We start from the raw sequence: 22,894 nt of genomic DNA, 5'->3' as shown, positions 1-22,894 counted from the left end.
ATGCTGCAGCGCCGGCCTACGGCTGCCAGCAATGGATGCCAGATTGAATGTGCACGGTCGCAGCTCGGATATTGTTCTCCGCTGCGTGCTGCGAGGCTGGGCTCCTCGAGCCGCGGCAGGGAGGTGGGGACATGGCTCCTCCCGGTGTCTTCCGTCTCCACCGTACAGGGCTTTCTGGAGCCTTCCTCCCGCTGCTTGGAAAAAGGAGCGGGTTTCAGCCCGGAGGCGTCATGACAGCAGAGGGATGCTAGAAAGGGCAGGGGGTACCGGAATGATGTGGAAACGGGAGGGGAGGCCAAACGGACGCTGGAAGAGCACAGGAGGAGGGTGGGGGGGCCAGGCGGGGGCTTTTTGTTGACCGGGGGCCGGTTTCGGGTGGCCCTCTGGGTTTTCTCGCCCTCCGGTGTGGGGCTGGGGCCCTGGCGGGGCTCTGGGCTGGCGCTTCTTTCTCTCTTCGGCCCCTTGTGTCGCCGGGAGGCGTCCGTGTGGGCGCGTACAAAGCGCGCCGCGAGGGTGGGCGCACGCGGGGACCGCGCGAGCCGGGCTCCGAGCTCATGGCGCTGCGCGACGAGTCCAGCAGATGGCCCGGCCCGGCCCGGCCAGACAATGATCGCGGCGGCCGCGGGCGGCGGCGCAGGTCTGGTGCCTGGGATTGCTCTTTGGAAATCACGGGGAAAACCTCTGTGCCATGAATTGGCAATGTTTCTGAGGCGAGCCGCGGTCCGTGCCACCACCCCTCCCCATCCCCTCCTGGAAAAACCTCGCCAGCCTTATTCGCTGCATCCCCAGTGAAATCTCAGGGAGGGCCACGGAGATTCATTGTTATATAATGATGTGCAATTGCAGATGGCCAGCTGAGTCCCGGGCAGATAGAACCCAGGGCAGAGGCAGAGAATGAAAGACTCTTTCCAATGGTCGAGATGTGTTTTCAGGGCTGGATCTGAGGGCGCGCTTTCGCTCTGGTTCTCTTTAGCCACGGGCACCCTTTCTTCCAGTCTGTGCACAAGGGCACACCCATCCGCAGGAGAGAGATGTGGGGACGAATGCACAGGGGAGGGGCGGAGGCTCGGGATTTTCTAGGATGTGCTGGGTTGTTCTGCAGCGAGGCCGGGTACTAGCTCTTTCTGGAAGGCAAAAGAGTCAAGATCCCAAAGGGCTATCACGGGGGACCCGAGATTATGTGATCCCTGCTCTGGAGGAGGAGCCTGGGGTGTGGGGGTGGAGTGCAGATTTGCTGCAAGCCTCAAATAATTTGCTGTCTTCATGAATGAACAGGGCAGTTTCGTTTTGACTGTATGGGTAGAAAAATAAAATTTAGAAAGCAAACGATCAACAAGACTGATTTCTTAAAAGAGCGCCCCCACTACCCATTATAAAAATCTGGCTTTATTATCCTAGGACCTATAGCACGGTCTCTCTCCCTCCATCATCACCGCCAGCCTCTTATGTAAGAAGCCTTCTGGAAAGCACTAGGGTGAACAGGGCTGTGATGCTTTGCTTGGTCTGATGATGGCTCCGGGGATTCGCAGGGATGGCTGGGACAGGTACTACAGTGACAAGGGAGCAGGTGCTGAAGGACAGGGCTTATTCTTGTCCCCAGGAAGAAGGGATCATTGTAGGCATAGGAAAGTGCACTGGATTAGGCGATCTGGGACTTAACATCTCTGAGCCTCAGTTTCCTTGTATCATGGGAATAGAATCTGCTTCCATCCACCTCGCAGATTTGTTTTGAGGTTCCAGTGTCATAATGTACATGACAGGATTTTGGAAAGATCTTTACATTTACCTTATATGGTGAAGAATTGTTGTTGACTATTCCCTTTTGACTTTTCCAGAGTCAACATCAGGATGAATGACACTGTACAATATTAAAATGATCTTATTGTTTTTCAGTATGTTAGAGCAACAATAAAAACAGTACTTTGTAAACCCAGGTGTGTGCATTTATATGTATCTCTTTTCTTTGCTGTCTAGTAGCTTATATATTTTTAAAAGATTTTCTGTAATTCCCTTTTCTTAGTAGCGGCTAAATATAAATGGCACTTACTGAGAATATTGTTTTGTAACTGAATTTTGAATTAACCCTTGTCAAAGTGAATGGCATCCTTTGAAATGTGTTGCATATTAAAAGGGCAGTATTTGGCTCAGCTTGTAAGGTTTAAACCCAGTTTGGAATAATACAGGTGCACAGTCACTGAACATAGGCTTTTAACATTCCATTCCATCAATAGCGTTGGGGATAGTGATGAGTCATAGTGTACATTGCTGTCGCATTCTTGACACTTATGTGCTGCCTATTTATTTTTTTTCACAAATATCACCAATTAAACTAGCAGTACATCAACAACCCATAGCAGTGTTAGATTTTAGAATTTGCCATCTCACATACTTTATCATAAAACTACCTTTTTCTTAACAGCTTAGTTAAAATGGTGTATTTTTTGTAGTCTCCCCCCACCCCCACCTTTGCTACGTTTGTTGTGATTTGCCTCAAAGATAAATGCAATATAAAGGATATACTGAATTGAAACCTTGCTAGGGCTGAACCTAGTGTGTTTGTATAGGGTATCCCATGACAACAGAGTTTTGGTCATTTTCCTGACATAAACCTTGCCAAGACATGGCTTTCCTACGTGTGGGTGTATTTTTTTTTTTTTTTAATGAGGTTTAGCCAAAAGCCATTTAAAAGGTATTGCTTTCTTTATCTGAAATGTTTTCACTTCTCTTCAGTGGGAGTGGATTTTTTTAAAAATTTTTTTTCTGAGATCTAAGGTCTAATTGAAAGAGATGGCTCATTTATCTAGAATAAACTTTGCAGTATGTTCTGGCTCATCAGGTGATGAATAAGTTGCTACATACAGGTTTACCTTTGTCACGAGACTTTTTCAAAATTGACTCATTTTGAACATCACTTTTGCATAGTGAAAATGTGTCCTTAGCTCATTTATCTTAGTAGGTTTGTTATGCATTGTGACTTTAATACCTCTTTGTTTCAGAGTGACCGTCTTCTTATCAAAGGAGGTAAAATTGTTAATGATGACCAGTCGTTCTATGCAGACATATACATGGAAGATGGGTTGATCAAGTAAGTGTAACTCACTATATAGAGATGTATGTGCACACCTTCCAGTATCCCCAAGCATTAGCCACCATTCACACACATGGCATCAAGTTTAGTGACTTCAAAGAGTGAGCACCTTAATGTCTATGTTAAACCCATTTCATTGGTGCTAATTAGTGAATTTGAAAACTCAGATTTAGGGAATTCAAAGCCAGAATTAAATGCATACCCATTTTATTAAGTATTATGTAATTTACATTTTTAACTGAGATGACACGGTATCCTCTTGTTGCCAGATCAAGTACCTGGTTTTTGATATGTTGAAGATATGAGAGGTTTTTCTAGAGTGTGATTGTTTGGGATGGATTGGCCAATCAAAGGACATAAGTGTGGAATATAGCCTTTTCTGTCCAGAGAGCACATCTGCTTTCTTAATCAAGAGTTCAGTTTGGACGGGCCAGAGAAGGACACCAAGTTAATTACCAAGTAACACAGACAGATTACCGCCTAATCCTGAGGGAATTTTAGGTTTCATTCTTAAATGGCAGCTAACACAAATAAAACTGCTCTTGTGTTTATTGTATATTGTGTTACAAAGGAGAAAAAACAGAGCGGTTACTAAGTTGGGGTATTTTCGGACTCTAGATGGTTAAGTGAGCTGAGCACATACCAGTATCCTCATGCCCTTCCTACTGGGACGGCTCAGAGGGCTCTGGAGAAATAGCACATCTGTTTAAAGACAAACACTGCAGCAAATGACATCTTTTAAATAAGCAGCATTCATCAAGTGCTAGAGGCAAGCCAGTCCGGAGGAGTGGAAAACTGGAGTGGATATGACTGTTGCCTGGAAGCTCACACCCTGATTTACGAACCTAAAATAAGTTTTAACATTTCCACATTTAATGTTTTCTCCATGTGTGTTTGCTTGTGACAGTCTCGGCCCCAGGCTGTCTAATGCTGCGACTTTCATGTTCCGTTTTCTCCCAATTATGAGGCAGCACGATTTGGTCTAGCAGAAAGATGCTGGCCTAGAAGGGAGCAGCCCTGTGTGCTATTTTTAGGCATCACTAATTTGTTCTAGAACTTAATCGACTCCTCCTTGATTAATTTTATTTTTAAAAGAATTGGTAGGAAGAGGTAGTAGATATATTGTTTGTTTTTTATTTCTTCGTTTCTTTGTTTAGAAATATTTTTAAAAAATTGGAAATGAATCTTGTCCCCCAACATAATGAATATTCGTTTTTCTGCCTTTATCATCTGAGTTAATGAGCACACGCTTCCATGTTTTTAAATTGTTGCAATCATACTGTTCACTTTTTTTTTGCTTTGTTTTATTCTACCCCCCCACCCCTATTTTCTCTTTATTGAAAAGGATATAGTGAAAATAAGTGTTTACTATGTGCAGCCAGATCTGGAGAAAATTGCTGTAGGATAATTAGCTCTACTGTGTGTATTGTAAAGAAGGTTTGGTGACATTTTATGTAAATATCTTGGGGCCCTGTTATAATTTGGTCCTAGGGGTCTCTTGGTAACTAAGCCTCTGAATGGGGCCTCTGATGGTTTATTTAAATTTTGTTTTCTAGTATACTCTGCATTGCTTCTTAGATGGGGATAGGGAGCAGGGGGCACTTTTGTTATGAATCATCACAATAATCTGGAAAGTCCACGGTACATACAGTGGAGGATAGTTCATAGCTTAGTGGAAATAGCTGTGAGATCCCATTGGATTCCATGTTTCATTTACAATCTGTGTCACCAACCCTGTTTATTTAGGCAAATAGGAGAAAACCTGATTGTGCCAGGAGGGGTGAAGACCATCGAAGCCCATTCCAGAATGGTGATCCCTGGAGGAATTGATGTCCACACTCGCTTCCAGATGCCTGACCAGGGAATGACGTCTGCGGATGACTTCTTCCAAGGAACCAAGGCAGCCCTGGCTGGGGGAACCACCATGATCAGTAAGAAGCTTAAATATCACCATTGTGGCATTCGGCAAACCATGATAGTTTGGAAATGAGTCTGTGTGTGTTTGATTCTTTCCTTCTGAAAGTTGCTGAACTGAGCAGGGGTTTCATCTGCCAAATAAGGGGTGTGGGTGGGTTAATGATTTGCCTTATTTCCTTATTCTAATTTTCTGTCTTTGAGTTCTCCAGTTGAACTTGAGATCACGGTTCTAGGGAATGTGAAGAGGAATGGGTTCTTGCTTTCCTACTTGAGGACTTTTGTCTTTCTTGACCCAAAACTGTGATTTGGTTGTGAAAACCCAGCATTTGGAGTCAGCTTCAAAGCTACCCAGCTGGAGCCTTTGCTCCTAAGTATTCGATTTTGGTTTTTTTAAAAAAAAATTCCTAAGAGTCCTTCCTCTAGAATGAGGGTGGGGTGTAGGAGATGAGATGTTGAACCAGGAGCCTCTTCCACTGATAGGAAAATCAGATGGTGGGAATACTTTCTGGCCTGGGGTTGACTTAAAAGGAACTGGGCAGTTCTGCTTGGAGGAGGACCATGGGTATTAACTGTCCTTCAGATGTGAAACTTGCCGGCACCCACAGCCGGGTGCCCTTTGCCTATTACTCCAAGGGCTCTGTGCTTTTTGTTCAGCAAAATCTAAAGTGTATTCACTGGACACAGCACACGTGTTAGAGTTTGTTTGTGAACTGTCAGATTCCAGTGTGCCTACTGATTGTCCTCTTGACAAATGTCATTTGGTTTTTGGGGAAGTGAGCAAGCCACGCGGTGGTTTGTTAGATACATATTTCTTTAAAATAGATTTTTATCTAAGCGTGAAACTCAACATATAGTCTGTCTTATGTGAAAAACTAGCAGTTTGTTTCAAAGTAGAAAGAACTTAGCTATTTCTGCTTTAGAAAAACCTATCTTACTGATTATTCTTCAGAGTGATGGTCTTTTTACCTGTGGCTTTGGAGTCTATCTGGATGCCTCTTTTCTATCTTGCCTGAGCTAGGGGATGCCCTGACGTCTCGTCCTGGTCTGAGTTCCCCTGCATTTTAAATCACACGCTCACCCTCTGGCGTTCTCTCTGCCTGGTCGTCAGTGTCTGAAGCATCAGGGACAGCTCTTGAGCCTGCAGGCTTAAGCCTTCTCTCCATCTTGCTGCGCACAGTGCCTTCTAACCTAGTGGGTGCTCTTCTCAAGGGGGCCCCTTCATGCATACCTGGTGACTCGGGCCAGTGCAGAAGCCTGTGCTTTGTCACTTGTTCAGGACTTGCTGGCGTCTGTGGTCTTTTCCACCCCTCCTCTAGGTAGGCTGCAGAGGGACACTTGAGCTTGGAGAAGCACAGACTGCTTAGGTGTCGACCAGGAAGGCCCAGTCGAGGTGATTCTCTGCTTGCAGTTCAGATGGAGGCCCTGTAGCTCATAAGAGTGTCACTAAGCCATAGATAATATTTCCTGAGTGAGTACTCAGTAATGTGTATCATTGGCAGGGTTGCTGAGTGGGAGCCCTCTGAGGGAAAAATGCCCCCAACCAGGAGTCAGGAGTTGTGGTCCCCTTCTGACACTAACTTGCTGTGTGACCTTGGGCAAGTCACCTTACTTCTCTGTGCCTTAGCTGCTTGTCCTCACAAGGAAGGATTTGCACCAGACAACCCTCGGAGAAGTCTTTTGTAGTTCCCACACTCAGTGATTCACTGAGCTCAGAGAGAGATTTTGCCTCTAATCAGATGCAGTGTGCTCAGCAGATACAGAGAGGCCCTGTTCCTCTGAGACTCACTCAGAAGGACCCCATGGGTCTGCTTTCTCCTCCCTGCGCTCCTGAATGTGCCCCTTTACTCCTCACATGCGACGCTTCCTGGGGCCACACTCTGCTTCTTGTCCCTTCCCTCCTTCCCTCCCTTGCTGCAGGGGCACAGCCTCTTGCTGTCGCCCTGAGTGTCTCTTCGGCCTTTTCCCTCAGTGGCTGTGGCCTCCTCTCTGTTTATGTCAGATGGTTCCTTCTGTACAGGAACAAGAGATGTCTCTGTGAGTCCTGCACCCGGACCAGGGAGCCCAGAACAGTCAGCAGGTGGCTTTATGTGCAGGTTGTCAGGATAGGGGCGTGACAGGTGCGTCCAACCACCTGCTGGGCTTAGTTGGACAGAAGGCGATGGCATTTCCATGTGGACTCTGCGAGGCAATCGGGCTAAAGAGCAGGGGAATTTACTGAGCAACCCCGAAAGAATAAATTAATCAGAGGTGGCAATGCGTGGTCAGAATTGTTACACCCTAAACTCCATTGCTTTTGGAGCTTGCGAAAAAGATTAACTACTGCAAAAAACCACCTGTGGTTGCCGACCGGCCTGCCTTTCCCTTGGGAGATGACTGGTAATGAGACAGATGAGGAAATCAGAATTTTTTCTTTTTCTGCTTGTGGGTCATCTGTTCTGCATTGCTTCAAGTGAGTGAGTGGCTGGGGCTTGCTTTGCAGAGAAGGAGGCCTTTGAAAGAGGGATAGCTTCATGGGACTTTGGTACCTACGACCCACTCCTTCCACGAGATTATAGCTTCTTTAATGCATATCGAGGCCAGAAAGAAATTCTCAGGATGTTTTGAGCAGATTGAAGTGAAAACTTTCTGAGCCCACTGCCGATTGCTGCAACCAGCAATTGAGGTGACTGGTGCAGAGGCTTCCCACTCCCTTCTCCCTCCTGTCTTCTCTCTCCAAGCCAAGTCACCTGCACTCCCAGGTGAGTCTCCACCTGCTCCTTGCTGGCTGTGTGTTTCCCAGGTCACAGGCCCCAGAGGCTCCATTTCTGTCTGAGATGGAACTGCCTGCAGAGGAAAATGCAGCTGAGTATTCCCAGTTTAAAAAAGGAGATGACACGTCAGCAGCAGAAAATAATATTATTGCCGTCAGACAGAGCCTGCTATTGAAAATTGTACAATGAGATCTTTGTGAGGGGGACTCTGCGCAGGGCTGGGGGAGCGCACTTTGCCCTTTCCATTCAGTCGCGGGAGGGCAGAGACTCCAGACGTGCCCTGCAGGCGGCATCCAGACTGGCGGGGGTCATGGAGGTGGCAGGGTTGCTGCTTGGAGAAGCACTAGGACTACCAGGGGCTTTGTGATCATCAGGGCTGTTAGGAATGGAGAGTCCCCAGGAGGCAGGTGGGAATAGTCACCTCCACTTAGTGGAGGGGAGGACTGAGGCCAGAGGCCGGATTGAGGCCAGAGGGACAGGTACTACCTGCTGACACTTATCCTGTGCATCGGTGCAGGTGGCAGGTGTGGAACACACACCAGCAGTCCAGGCCCTACCATGTTTGACTCATCTGCAAAATGGGGAAAGTTGTTACAGAGGTGGACGGTGGTGGCCTCAGAACAGGACCTGGCCTGTTGTAAGCACTCAGACGCGGTGGTTACTGTCATTCCATCCTGCATCGGGTAACAGTAACCTCCCATCTCTGTTACATTCGGGGGCTCTACTCTCCTAATAGAGCCAGAGAACAGAGGCCTGACTTGAATATTTGCTGACAGCAGGGGTTCTCCAGGTGTGGCTGGTGGACTGTGTGCCTCAGTGTCACCTGGGGGTTGCCTCTTACAACATGTGGCCTCCTGGGCCCCACCCAACCTATTGAAGTAGTGGGTCTGCTGATGGGACCTGTGAATCTGTATTTTACTCTGGTGCTTGTCCAAAGCACTTGGGGAGCTGTTTGAAAGTAGAGCTCTCGGGTCCGTGCCAGATCTAGGGGCTCTGGATCTCCAAGGATCAGGAGCCGCTGCTCTGAATGCCATCTCTGCTATCCTGAACTCGAGGCTTCCCCTGGAGGGTGTGAGGCTCGGGCACAGCACACCCAGGGCGCTCCTCCTCTCTGAGCGGAGCATGCAGCACAGCAGAGATCAGGACGTGAGCTGGGAGAAGGTGAGAGGGGCTGTCCCGCAGGGCTGGAAGGGGCCCTCCCTCCTGGACTCTAGACTTGTTACTTCTCCCTGGGTGTATCTCGGGTGCCCCCACCTGATGATCTCCAGTCAGACTGAGCCCTTCTCCCATATCCCTGCCGCTTTTCCAGTGCCCGGTGCGAGAGGGCCGCCCTCGGGGTCACGTGGGCTTCAGCGCACACAGCCACCGTGGTGTGCGTCCAGTGGGTCTTGTCTCTCCGTCTCCTCTCGCTCCTGTTCCTTCCCACTCACACATTCAGACCTTGGCTGTCTCTTACTGGATTTTTGCTCCGGTGTCCTGCTCTGTCCCCAAGCTCTTTCTCCGGCACAGCTTTGACCATGCTACCTCCTTCCTCCGAAGCCTTTGATGGCTCCCTCTGGCCTAGAGAATGCCACCCAAGTGCCAGAGCCCTCCACAACATGGCCCAATCCTGCTGTCTCAGCCCAGGCTTGCACTGTCCTCTCAGCCAGGGACGCCCTTCCCTTCTTTTCTCTGCCTACGTGAGTCTTCGTCACCATCTAAGGAGTGGCCTAGGTGCTTCCCCCTTCACCAGGCACCTCCTCCTCCTGGTCTCCGTAATTTATTGAAGCCACTTTGCACCTTGACAAACACTGGGCTTTCATTCCCCGGGCCTTGTGGCTTCAGCCTTGCATTGCAGATCAGTCAAGGCCCCCTTGTCTCTTACCTTTTCGTATCCCCACTCCCCAAGCAGTGTCTCACTCCCAGGAGGCACTCCCTTCATGCCACAGTTTGAATGAATGAATAAATAAATACACCAGTGAGACTTGGTTTCCTGCGTTGTCTGAGTGATGTCAGAGGACGGAGCATCATGGAGAGGGGAGGAGGGTTTGCAAGTCTGATGTTAGCTGTGTTCACCGGATGGAAGAGCCTGCTTCCTTGGCTGTGTCCCTCTTTCTGCTGCCCCAGGGTCCCCAGTCTCTGCATGAGGTCAGCTCTGGCAGCAGTTGGAGGAGGGAGGCAGAAGGGGAGCCCAGAACCCAGGCATCAGGGATGGGGACTGCTCTCTGTCTGGGCTGTCCTTTCAGAGGGGCTGTGCAGCAGCTGTCACACTGGTCCTCTTGTGAGAGCACTTGCTCTCCGAGCACAGGGGGTCACGTCTGGTAGAGAAGTCATGTGGCCCTGAGCACCACGGTAAGCTTGGCAGTCATTTCCCAAAACCCTCTGTGCTTGTCCCAGCTTTCTGGTGATTCTCCCTGTGCAAACAGGAGCCTGGGGAAGGTGAGGTGGCTTCCTGAGGGGATGTGGCTCAGGAGTATTGCTGCAGTCCATCCATTGCTTGTCATTTTCTCATTAATGTGGCATTTGGGTTTGCTCCCACTTAGGACGAGTACACATGTGTGAACACACACACTTTATGAATGTGTCTGTCATTGATACTTTGATCATTCCCTTTGCAGCATTCATCTGACTAGGGTTATGAAGTGTTTACAAACACACTTGACCACATCAAACTAAAGTTTCAAAGTCCAGGACCCACTTTGTCGCCACAAAATCTGCCCATGGCCTGGCGATTGGAGACCCAGATTGTCTGGTGGGTTGTCCGTGGGGCTCTTTCTCTGTCTCTTCCTCTCGTCCCCTGGGCCCCCCCCGTGGGTTAGGTTGCACGTTTTGCCTAAGGACACTGGTGCCTTCTGCAAGTGCACACCATGGGGCTGGGCCCGCCTATGTGTCCACTCCCTGGGACAGTTTGGGCTGATCACCTCATACCTGGTGCTGGGCAGTGTGGAGGAAGAGAGAGAAGATGGAGCATCCTGAGAGCCAGCCCAGCTTTTCCCAAAGGCCCAGCACACACGGTACAAAATGCTTCTCTCATGAAGAGGGTTGTTGGGTTGGGCTCGCAGGCAGCTGGATAGGGCAGTGAGGGTTAGGGTCTGCAAGGCACTTCTAGAAGCAGGGACATTCCTGTGTGTGTGTCCAGACCATCTTTCATGGACGTTGTGGCAGTTATAATCCACCAGGGTTTCTTGCGTGGACTCTGGCCCTGAGAGCTGGAAATCAGCCCTGTGCTCAAAGGGCTGGGCCTTTGTCTCCCGAGGCTTCTCCATCCTCCCTGACCCCAGTTCCAACTCTGCCTGTGGGTGTTGCTCTCAAGAGCCTGGGGGGTCTTAGTACTCAAATGCTCTCAGAGCCTATTCTCTGACTTTCCCTCAAGTGGTCGTTCAGACTATCAAGAACTTCCTGTCAATTCTGTTGACCAGAATGACAGCTGGAGGCAGGAGTGGTGGTGAGGAGGGGAGATGCTGGGCTTCAGCAAGCTCTTCCTAAGCCTTGGATGCGAGGGACAGGCAACCAGTGGCCAGCATCCTGTGGCCTCAGGGTTCCTAAGTTGCTAGACAAAAGCTTCTGTGCCACACCCATGTCCAAGGCTGCCCTTGTCCTGGGTCCTGGCTGCATGAGCTGGGCACAAACTTCTGGAGGGCAGGAATCCTGCCCTGTGCATGTGCATATGGCTGCAGCATGCATGCATGGTGGCTGGCCGTGCAGGCTGCCTGACGAGCGCCCTGATCCATCGTTCCTTGTAGTCTTGATGGCTTTAACATTGCTGCCCTGGGGGAACCCTTTCTCCTGTGAAATCTGACACGGGACCCCCTCCATCTGACAGATATGACTGATGAAACCAGAGCTGCTCAGGCTGGCGTGGCAGGTGGTGGGTGGGGACCTGGATCCTGCCTCTTCCTCTGTCTTCCCCTCAGACTCTGGGGACTCCTCAGCTTAGGAAAACAGAGTGTGGAAACCACCCCTTCCACGGCCGCCTCACCCTGGACTTACCTTCCCTCCAGTGCTTGGCCACGGCATGGGTCTCGCCACTGCTTGCACGTAGGGTTGCTGGGAAAGGGTGTTCAGTGAGCAGAGTGGCCCTGCTCAGTCACTGAAGAATGCTCCTGGCCACACTAAGTCTTCAGTGTCTTGTTTCACCTTCCTCCTCCTGCTCAAGAGTGGGGCTAGGCTAGAGTACCCGTTTCACTTTCCCTGCTGAGGTTTGGGTCAGTTTGCTTTTGCTTTTCATATGAGAGCCCATAGAAGGTGAGACTTCTGCCTTTTCTTTAGCAAGTTAATGGTATACAGTGTTCTGAAGGGAAAATTGACTGCCTTAGGGAGCGGTTGGCCAGGGGATTCCTGTGGCTCTGCTTACCATCTGTGGCTCTGGCCCTGTCACTCCATCAAGAGCCCTCTCTCCCTCTTTCCTCATTCTCTTTGATCAGGCCTTTCTCTTTCTTCTCAAGAAATGATTGCTTATTTCTTTGAGTTGTGCTGCCTCTGACTTGCTGCTATTGTTGGGTGAAGCCATTGGTCAAATTCCTTGCTCTTAGTCAGTCTTAACTGCCATGGTTAATGATAAAGGGGAATTACAGTGAGTAGAAATTAGAGATCTTTCTGGTTAACCCATTTGGGAGGGAACTTTCTTTGCATGTGACTAAATGTTCCCCTAATGATAGAGGGCATGTGGCTGGGGGTTGGGTGGTGGCGGCCGAAGCTCCTATCTAGGGAAGGGAATTTTGCAATGAGCAACGGCAGCCCTTAAAACCCTTGGCTGCACAGTAGAATCCCCTGGGGAGTTTTAACAAAATGCAAAGACCAGACTTCTGACTTAATTGTTCTAGATGGGCCTGGTGTTGGTAGTTTTGAAAGCTTTCCAGGTGATAACCAGGGTTAAGAACTGTGGATCTCAGTGCTGGCTCCAACAGTTGGGCTTCCATTGAAACAGAGTGAATGTCTGTCAAGGTTTTCTAAAAGCTAGAGATGCCCTCTCTCTCTCTCTGTTCTCTGCTCTGTGATCTTTGTGAAGGGTGGGGGATCACACTGTCATGGATTCTATAGCTAGGTGCCTTCCAGAAGCTTATGAAATGGGGGGTGCTGAGCTAATTGTCACCAAAAAGAGCCTTCTTTTTCAGTTGCTGTCCTTGGTGTCCTGGAAGGTTTTGCTTGTTAATTTCCTGATAGGACGCTAGTTAAGACTTGGAGTAAGTGGAACGAGAGGTGACAGACAGGAATAAGGCCGAGTGGTGGGATGGGAGGGGGTATAGAAGGCAGAGTGGAGCTGGACCATGGACTTCTGTCCCCAGCCCTGTGGGCCACCTGCTGCGCTGGTTTCCCTGAGAAAATACTACTGTCTTTAGGTTGAATCAGTAGTGTTTATGACCTAATCTCCCTCTAATGATAGGTCAGGACTGGAATCCTTCCTTGTGGGGAGTCTGTGAGGGAAAAATGAAAAGTGCCTGGTAATAACATGGAATCACGGACTCTAAGGCAACCAGTCAGACTTCCTGTCCCAGCCATGCTCTCGCAGCTGGCTGCAGTTTAGTGAACCAGGCTTCAGAAGGTGAGACTGCAAGTCACACGAGACAGGGATGGGACAGCTCTAAGAGTCAGACCTAAGTTTAACTGCCCTTTCTAGTACTTTTCTGTTAGAGTGTGCTCATCCTACTGTATTTCTAGACAGCGGTTTCTACGTCTATAAAATGGAGACAATAGATTCTTATTTATTAGGGTTATATAAAAAGTTGGTAAGATTTTTTGTGCTGTACTATTTAAATATGATTATTGTGACAGTTCTGGTACATGTGTGAATGGATTCCTCTTTCATCCATCCATCCATCATCTATCCATCCATCCATCCATCATCTACTTATCCATCCATCCATCCTTTCATCATCTATTTATCCATCCATCCATCCATCCATCTGTCCATCATCTATCTACTCACCACCCATCCATCCATCTCTCTATCCATCCATCTATCCATCTTTCTGTCCATCCATCCATCATCCATCTATCTATCCATTATCCATCCATCTGTCCATCATCCATCTATCCATCATCCATCCATCTATCCATCCATCATCAATCTATCTATCTATCTATCTTAGTTTGTTTGAGCTGCTATAACAAAATACCATAAACTGGGCGGCTTATAAACAACAGAAGTTTATTTCTCACCATTCTGGAGGCTGGAAGTCCAAGATTAAGACAGATTCAGTGCCTGTCAAGGGCCTGCTTTCTGGCTTATAGACGGCACCTTCTGACTGTGTCCTCACATGGTGGAAGGCATGAGGGGTCTCTCTGAGGAATCTTTTATAAGAGTACTAATCCCAATCCCCTTCCAAAGGCTCCACCTCCTAATACCATCACTTTGGGGGTTAGAATTTCAACATATGAATTTTGGGGGGACACAAACGTTCAGATCCATAGCAGGGGGTGTTGCAATTTGGGTTTTCTGGGAAGCAGATGCTAAGAGAGTTTAGCATCTCTATCTATCTATCTATCATTTATCTATCTAATCTGTCATGATCATTATTGTCTTTCTATCTGTGTATCATCTAAGTCATTTATCTGGTCTACTATCAATCTTTCTAATCTGTATGTTTGTGTATCTATCTATCTAGTCTACTTACATATTAAACCTGTCTATATCTATAAATATTAGCTATCATCTATAATTTATTCATTCAGTCTGTCATGTATCTAATCTATACCTATCTATATCTGTGTCTATATCCATCTGTCATCTATCACTTATCTGTTTTATCTATTACCATGGGTCATCTATCTAATCTAGTTTTTCAGTCATCTAAAAATTTCCATCCACCTATCTATCTACCTGTCTAGTCTATCTATTGATTATCTATATGTCCTATCAATCAGTCAATCATCTGTTCACCCTCCTGTACTTAGGATGCTGCTGCAGGCTGCTGATTCCTGCTGGGTTTTCTTTCCTTGCTGTCACTTAATGAGATCAGTAGGAGAATTCAATTTCATTTTCAAGCCCTTGGAGAGGAGTTTGTGTTGTGAATACAGCAGGAAAAACAACTACATATAAGAAGCCCTATAAGAGGGTTTTGTATACAAAAAAAATTAAAATTTTACTTTTGACTTTTTTTCCCTTCCAAATAATCTCTGGCACGTCGGCGGCCTGAATTTTCTTGACAGCACACCCGGCCCTGCGGATGTAAAGCGATACCAACAGGAAACAGCTCAAGTCAATAACTCTTGCTAGATTTGGATTTTCAGCCTTTTTTGGAATTTATATGAGACCAGCATTATCATTATTCATTTCTGTGCTCTTAAATGCCTGAGCCCCGCTGTCTTTTGTGGTGGATTCACTGTATTCTCTGCAAGGAGGTTTGCACGCTTGCTGAACCGGTGCCTGCAGCCTCCTTCCCATGGCTCTGCAGCTTGCTGGGCATCTGTGCATGGCCCGGGTCATTCCTACAGCAGCACTGGTGACAAATTCTTCCCCAGTGGATGTTCAGCCGAGGAAGCACTTAGTCATGTGGGGCCTACCATGCAGAGAAGCGGCTTGGGAGAGGCTGGCAGGAGAGAGCTTCTCCTGTCTGGGCCGGCCCGTGAGCTCTGCCTCCTGTTTCATGCATCAGATGAAGGGACCACATGAAGCCCTCGGAGATGGGTGTGCTGGTCCCTGCCCCTCACTCGCCAGTTCTGGCAGAGTCACGCAGCTCCTTTCCCATTGACAGGCACGGGTCATGTTCTTTCCTTCAGCTGGGAGTCTTCGTTATTGCTCTTTATTTATTTTTTACCTTAGCTCATTAGCTACACAAGTCACAGGATAAAAAAGCAGGCAGAACAGATCCATCGTTAAAGCATGGAGAGGGTTCATTTAAGAAACTGTGTCCCGGGCCAACCCCGTGGCTCACTCGGGAGAGTGTGGCACTGGGAGCACAGTTGCGCAGGGAGCGCCGAGGCTGCGGGTTTGGATCCTATATAGGGATGGCCGGTGCGCTAACTGGCTGAGCGCGGTGCGGGCAACACCAAGCCAAGGGTTATGATCCCCTTACTGGTCACACACACACACACAAAAACCCGTGTCCCTGAGGGGTTGACAGATATTTCAGAACCAAGCTGAGCCCAGTGAAGTGGGACTTAGTATTTTGGAGGAAATGCAACTTTTGCTTCAGAGTTTTAAATGCAAACTCGAGAGAATGTTACAGCTCGGGCACAGCATTGGTGGCGTGTTATAAGCATTATTTTATGTGATTAGATGGGGATTCAGCCCTATTTGTAGGATGAGCATTTAAGTTATTATCCAAATAGATACACTTATCTATCTTACTAATAATGACCCCCGGACAGCAGCGCAGACCAGGGCTGTCCCAAGCAAAGCCAGGCAGGTATCGCTGTACCTCTCAGAGGCTCCAGTTGCATTCTTTTGTCCTCTAATGAGCTCTGAAAGGGGATGACCTAATAGTCACTCTCTGGACCCCTCTTCAGACCTGCCAGGAGCCATGGGTAGGAGCTGTGTGATTCCATTCTTTTCCCATGGTCAGAAGAGAATGAGATAATTTGGAGGGAGCATATAATCAATAACATGTATTGGGAATCTGTGATAAGCAAGCCCTATCCACACCATTTCTAGTCCTTCTGTCAACCCTGAAGATAGGTAAACTTATCCTCATGCTATTCACGAAGAAATGGAAAGCCCAGAGAAGCCAAGTGACTTGCCTAAAGCCATGGAGCTTGTGAGTGTCAGGGCAGGGATTCCAATCAAGCTCTGGGCTAATGACACTTGCGGATCACAGAATAAAAGAGTCATGTTTGTTTTTAACAATTAAAAAAAATATGTGCTCATGAATGTTGTTGTGTGCCCAGCCCTGTGCCAGGTGCAGAAACCCAGACCCAGCCCCCACCTTGAGTTTGCTATGAGGTGTGGGGCTACCCTCCACCCCCAAGGCACGGAAAGATGTTGGTGTTCAAGCTTTATCCTGCCCTTTGATCCAACCACTGTTTAAAAGTACCTTTTCTGTAATATAGAGGGAGATGATCAGCTCTCATATGCCTCCCACTAAGCAGAAGGCTGCACCCCGTGGGAGAAGGTGCGCAGGATGGTGGTATGTTGAGTGTGTCTGGTCTCCCATCAGGAGCCCTGGCTTGATGACCTAAATTCCCCCTGTATCCCAGAGGGGGCTTTGGAGAACAATCAAGAGGAGTAACTGATGCCATGCCACTCATCAGTCGAACTTAATCCCTCTTCTGGGGGGCCCAGCAGTCCTTTCTCCGTGCAGGGCCAGATTGAGCTGATTTTTGTCATGCAAGCTGCATTGGAGGTCTCCCTGCCGTTGCCTGGGTCTCGTCTTTCCTCGTTCCTCTGAGTCGCTTTGGCACAGCCCCCTGCCAGGTTCGTTAGGCCTGTGCCTTCCATGTGTGGCTGGGAAATACCTCGGGCAGATGGCATTTTTTGAGGAGGAGCAGGGACTGGGAGGAAATTAAGCAGTTTCTCAGAGTTGGAATTGCTGCTCTGGGCATTGTTCTGTTCCTTTGTGGAGAGATTCCAAGGAGGAACATGAGGTGTCATGGAAAGAATTTGAGGCCCAACCTTCTGGATGACATGTCGTCAGGGAGCTGGGAATCAGGAGACCTTAATTCTGCTCTTTACTCTGCTGCTTATTAACTCCGGCAAGTTGCCCCACGTCTCTGTCTTGGTTTTACTCAATCGTCAGAAGCGCCTGGATCAGCTTTTCTTGCCTAATAGGGAAGGATCAGGGAGATGGTGCATGTGGCAGGGCAGGTTACATAGTTGGGGGGAGGCCCCCAGCCCGGTTTGCTCCCGACCGTCGAAGCTTTTTACAGAGCCAGGCTCCTGCACGTCAGGAGGATGACATTTGTCATGTGTGTTGTTTGTACATTTGTTTCGTGAATGACTTCGGCACTTCTCCCCCTTTCTTCAGCCTCCCCTCCTCATTCTTTGCCATAGAGTGCACTGAAATGGTCAGCTTTGCTCTGAAATGGTTTGTTGTGGTGGTGGTTAGCGCTCCAGCGACACATTCTCACTGTCACCTGAGTTTCTTTTCTTGCTAAGAGTATTCGGCTCTGTTCATTGGTGAGCTCTTTTTCCTCTCTCTATGAAAACATATTCTCCATCTTACTTTGGAAGAGGAGGATTCACTTTGCTGAATTTAATACAGTGCTATGTTGCTTAACGACGGGGATACATTCTGAGAAATGAAGTGACTAAATGATTTCGTCATTGTGTGAGCATCACAGAGTGCATGTACACAAACCCAGATGGTGCAGCCTACTGCACACCTAGGCTGCACGGTGTGGCCTACGGCTCCTACCACAGGTGTAAACGTGGTCCATCGGTGACTGAAATGTTGTTAGGCAGCGCATGACTGTACTTTATATTTTAGAGCGTTAGTGAAAGAGCACCAGGAGATAACCTGGTGTACCATTGCCTTGCTGAACATCTTCCCTTGCTGGGCACAGCCTCCTGCTTCTGGGAAATTCAAAGCATCTGATCATTTTCTCCCTTTAGAGGCTAGAAATGAGTAATTTTATTATTATTATTATTTATTTATTTTTTTTTGAGAAAAGAAAAGACTTCATTGTGAGGTCAACGGACAAGGAGACAGGAAGTATAGTGCTCTCAAATCTGTCTCATTGATCTGGGGGCTGGGCAGGAAACAAGTACTTTTAAATAATGGTTGGCTCACAGGGAAGGTTAGAGCTTCCACCCCAAATCTTCCTGGTCCTTGGGGGTGGATGGTAGCCTGGCCCCTGACTGCAAGCTCCAGGTGAGGGCTGTGTCTGGGACTTAGATGTTCCTTATTGCAGTCCCCTCATTTTGCATGGGCGCACTAAAACTCCAGAAAGGGGCACAGCCATGGGGCAGGACTGAGGTGGCTTCCACGCCCTTTCTCGCACAGTGCACGCCTGCGTCCATCCAGGGCTGCTTACGTACGTGTTGCTTGGACCCACGGTGAGTGCTGTCTCTGTAAGGGAGCTTTTCCAGTGTGCAGAAACTCAGCTCTAAGAAAGAGCTCGCTTTGTAGAGAAGATCTGAAGGTGTGACGGTCCAGCTTAGTGCTGAAAGGTGAGTTTTCACAAAACGGCAAGGCCTTTGAAGGACAGATGGACCGGAGAAGCTGATACTATAGAGAAGAGAGAGAGGTTCACTCATGTATGTAGGGGACGGACAGTTCTCAGCTCTGTGCCCTGGGTCCTTGGGCTTGTGTGAATGGGCATTTGAACTTGTTTTATGTCTTGGTTCAGAGAAACTCAGATGATCCAAAAGCCACGTTCAGCTTAATATTCCTGCTTCCCTTACATAAATTTCTGTTTCACTGGGCTCCTTGCCAGTTAAAGGTGGCCTGTAGCGACTGATAGGTTTTCTGTCAACAATTGTGAAAGCAAATGTCATTTTTTCTGGTTGTTTTCATGTATTAGTTTGGCTTTTTCTGCTCCTCATTCTGTTGGTCTTTAAGGCGGTTTGCAAAAGACAGCCTGTGCTTGCTTCTCCGTAGGAATTTCACAGGGAGGTTTCAGAGAAAGAAAAGATGCTGAGTAACAGCTTCTTGTCAGTTTAAACTCTCTCTTTCTTTCTTTTTTTCCTTTCTTCCTGTGTTGGCTTACACAAACTACATTAACTCTTCAAAAATTTTAAAAATTAGATATAATTTGTACACTATGAAATTCACTTTTTAAAAAGTATATTATTCAGTAGTTTTTAATATAGTCACAGAATTGTGCATCTATCACTACTAATTTCAGAACATTTTTACCACCCCCCAAAATTACCACGTACCCATTAGCAGCTGCTCTCCATTCTCCGCCCCTCCCTTCTCCTGCCTTCTAACAGCCTCTGGCAACCACTAATCTACTTTCTGTCTGTATAGATTTGCCTGTTCTGGACATTTGATATTAATGGAATCATGCAATATGTGGCCTTTTGTACCTAGCTTCTTTCCCTTAGCATCATGTTTTCAAGGTTCATCCACATTGTGGTATCTATCAGTATTTCTCTCTTTCTTATGGCCCAATGGTATTACATTGCGTGCTGTTCATCCATCCATCGGTTGGTGGCATTCGGGTTGTTTCTGCCTTCTGGCTACTGTCAATGAATAATGTACATTGTGGACAAGTTTTTGTGTGGACATGTTCTCATTTCTCTTGGGTACATACCCAGGAGTGGAATTGCCAGGTCACATGGTAACTCTATGCTCAACTTTTGGAGGAACAGCCAGACTGTTTCCCAAGCAGCTGCACTGTTTCACAATCCCACCAGCAGGGTATGTGGGTTCCAGTTTCTCCACATCTTCGTCAGCACTTGCTGTAGTCTGTTGTTTTGATTATAGCCATCCTAGTGGGTGTGAGGTGTTCTCTCATCATGGCTCTGATTTTAGGCTTTCCTCTAAGGCCAGTCCACTCATTTGTTGACTCTTGGTCACGTTTATCTTGATGTGTGATGTGAGAACTTGGTTTTGAGTTTGTTTTCCTAACACTGCCTTGGGACATCTGATGTGACCAGTACACGGATGTCTCTTGAGGTGAGACAGAGAACTTGAAACCAGGCATGCCCAGAAAAGCAGAACCCTCAGCCCTCCCACTGGAGAGCCCTCGGGCCTCTCTCTCTGGGGTTCACTGTTTGTGGCTGGCCACTACCCCTCCAGATTTGCTCTGATCTCCCTGTGTGGCCCAGAGTGAGTCCTGTGTTGCTGCCCTTTGTGGCCATCCTGCATTCTGTGTTGTGGTGGCGTGGGCAGGTAAGTGGAGACTCCTGCTCCTGTGACCCCCTTTGCCACAGCACATGCTCTGCAGCCTGCCAGGGTGGGCATCTCCTAGGCCAGTCCATTTCTGCCTCAAATGGAGATCCTCTGTCTCCAGAGGTCAGAATAATAATAAGAGTAATTCCTTCTCTGTTTGTGATTTGCAGATCACCGCACTCACAGCTGCCTTCCTCCTTGGGCCTAGCCTCACTCTGTGAGATAGATAGGGCACTTTACCCATGAGAAAACCGCAGAATGGAGAGGCTGAGGGACTTGCCGAGGCCACCCAACTAATGTGAAGCCAAACAAGGATGCAGACCTGCCCCCGTGGCTCCGTGATCAGTGCTTGTCCTGCTTGGCTTGCTGCAGGGCCCACTGTCATGGGGGACATCAGCACAACTGTGGTTGTGGTACATGTGCTGGAATTGAAGTGACTCCAGCCTTGCTTTCTGGATGTTTCTGATGTAACGGCATTGAGCACAACCCCTGCTGGAGCTGAGAATTGAGAATGTGCTAGACGGCTGAGGCCGTGTTGATGTGGGCTGACGGGGTGACAGGAAGAAAGGATGTGGTCTCTGTCTCCGAGCCATCACAGCCATCATTTTGTTCAGACCAAGTGAATTAGCACTGCGGTTTCTACTGCTGAGAAAACCCTGTCTATTCATTCATCCATCCATTCATTCAGCTGACATTAATCAGGCCTTATGGCAGGTCCTGGTCGAGGCACTGGGAGTACAGATAAGGTCCCTGCTTGCAAAGGACTTGTAGCCTAAAAGACCAATGAAGAAAAGGTTAAAATGAAATGTGATCATTGCTGTCCTGAGGTTCAGGGGGAAGAGAGAAGAAATCTTTCAAATCAGCCTGAGAGAGTTGGAGGGGAGGGTCTTTTCCCAGCAGCTCCTGTGTGAGTGGATACTTGGAGGCCAGTTTGGGTTCGGTTTTTGCCCTGGGGTCCGATTGTGGGGTGGACAGCAGGAGGGGGTGTCCAGCCAGAGGAGAGGCATGTGGGGAATGATTGAGGCACATGGAGTTAGGTAAATGGGAGTTCAGTGTGGTTTAGAATTTACTAGTAAATCAGTATTGCTGGGGATGAAAAAGCCTTCTCGGGAAGGGTTTTGGCGGGAGTCTGGAGGAATGAGAGCGGGAAGGTGGGGCTGGGGCTGCAGGAAGGCGGATGAGGAAGGCCCTGAGACCCCCTGGATGTCGTCCTGTTGGTAGGACACGGGGTGCTGTGGTTTGATCCTTGTTCTCTATGGTTGAGGGTGAGCCCCTGGTAGCTGTTTTTCTCAGCTCCTCTGCAATCTCTAGCTCTTTCTGTTCACTGTCAAAATTGCTCCATGTAAAACTCACAAGCAAATCCAGCCTCTGCCAGACAGTACTGAGTGTGGGCCCAGCAGGCGGGGGTGGTACGTGCTGTCGGGAACCAGGGAGAGGAGTCTTTCCGCTGGAGAGCCGTTCCTGGAGGGCAGGATGGGGGTTGACAGGCAAGCCTTTGTTGTGGAAGGGCAGATCTTCAGGAGTGTGGGCCTTAGGCATGGAGGAAGTTTCTAGTGAGTTCCACCCTCACTGCTTGCTAGCTGGGAAAGTTATTTTTCATTTCTCTGAGCCACAGTTTTTTCTTCTTTCTTTTTTTTTTTATTGGGTAACAAACATAACATGCTATTTACTTTTTTAACCATTTATAAATGTATAATTCAGTGGTATTAGGTACATCCACACCATGCAGCCATCACCATCATCTATATCCAGAACTTTTTCATCTTCCCCAGTGAAATCCCTCCCCTATCCCCTGGCACCCACGACTCTATTATGTCTCTATGAATCTGACTACTGCAGGTAGTTCATGTAAGTGGAATCATACAGTATCTGTCCTTTTGTGACTCGCTTATTTCACTTGGTATAATGTCTCCAAGGTTCATCCATGTTGTGGCATGTGTCAGAATTTCCTTTCTTTTTAAGGCTCAATCACGTTCCCCTGGGATAGACCACATTCTGCCTATCCATTCATCCGTGGATGGATACTTGGGCTGCTTCCACCTTTTGGCTGTTGTGAATAACACTGTATGAAAGTGGGTGTACAAATATCTGTTTGAGACCCTGCTTTTAACTCTTTTGGGGGTATGCCCAGAAGTGGAATTGCTGGACCATATGGTAATTCAGCGCAGTGTTCTGATGTGTAATACTATTTCAGAGTTCCTGTGTAGCTTGAATTTGATGGAATATACAAAACACTGATCACATGCCTGCAACAAGATCAATGTTACGTCCTTCCTGAAAGGCCCCTTCTACTCCTCCTGAAAAACTTACACTTTAAAAGAAAAGCATTTTTAACTATTTTGATGAAAAATACCTCTTCAAGGGCAGTGTGTGCTTCTTCCACGTGAAGGGAGCAGAACACAGTTGAAGGCTTTCTTGATGGCCCAGGGTTATCATTTTGAATC

The 22,894-nt window shown here is 47.9% G+C and overlaps 1 protein-coding gene across 2 annotated transcripts in view; it reads left to right on the top strand.

Moving 5' to 3' along the window:
• Positions 1 to 22,894, top strand: part of DPYSL2 (dihydropyrimidinase like 2) — a 111,897-nt gene that overhangs the window by 44,113 nt on the left and 44,890 nt on the right. For both annotated transcript variants that reach the window (XM_063085449.1, XM_063085450.1), the window contains exons 2-3: positions 2,997 to 3,085; positions 4,835 to 5,019. In XM_063085449.1, coding sequence (XP_062941519.1) covers positions 2,997 to 3,085; positions 4,835 to 5,019 — 274 coding nt within the window. The remainder of the gene's footprint in view (positions 1 to 2,996; positions 3,086 to 4,834; positions 5,020 to 22,894) is intronic.

The sequence above is a fragment of the Cynocephalus volans genome, chromosome 2 (assembly GCF_027409185.1).
Source record: "Cynocephalus volans isolate mCynVol1 chromosome 2, mCynVol1.pri, whole genome shotgun sequence".
NCBI classification, from domain to species: Eukaryota; Metazoa; Chordata; class Mammalia; order Dermoptera; family Cynocephalidae; genus Cynocephalus; species Cynocephalus volans.
The sequence above is the reverse complement of the archived record's forward strand: the minus strand, read 5'-3'. Positions and strand labels throughout refer to the sequence as shown.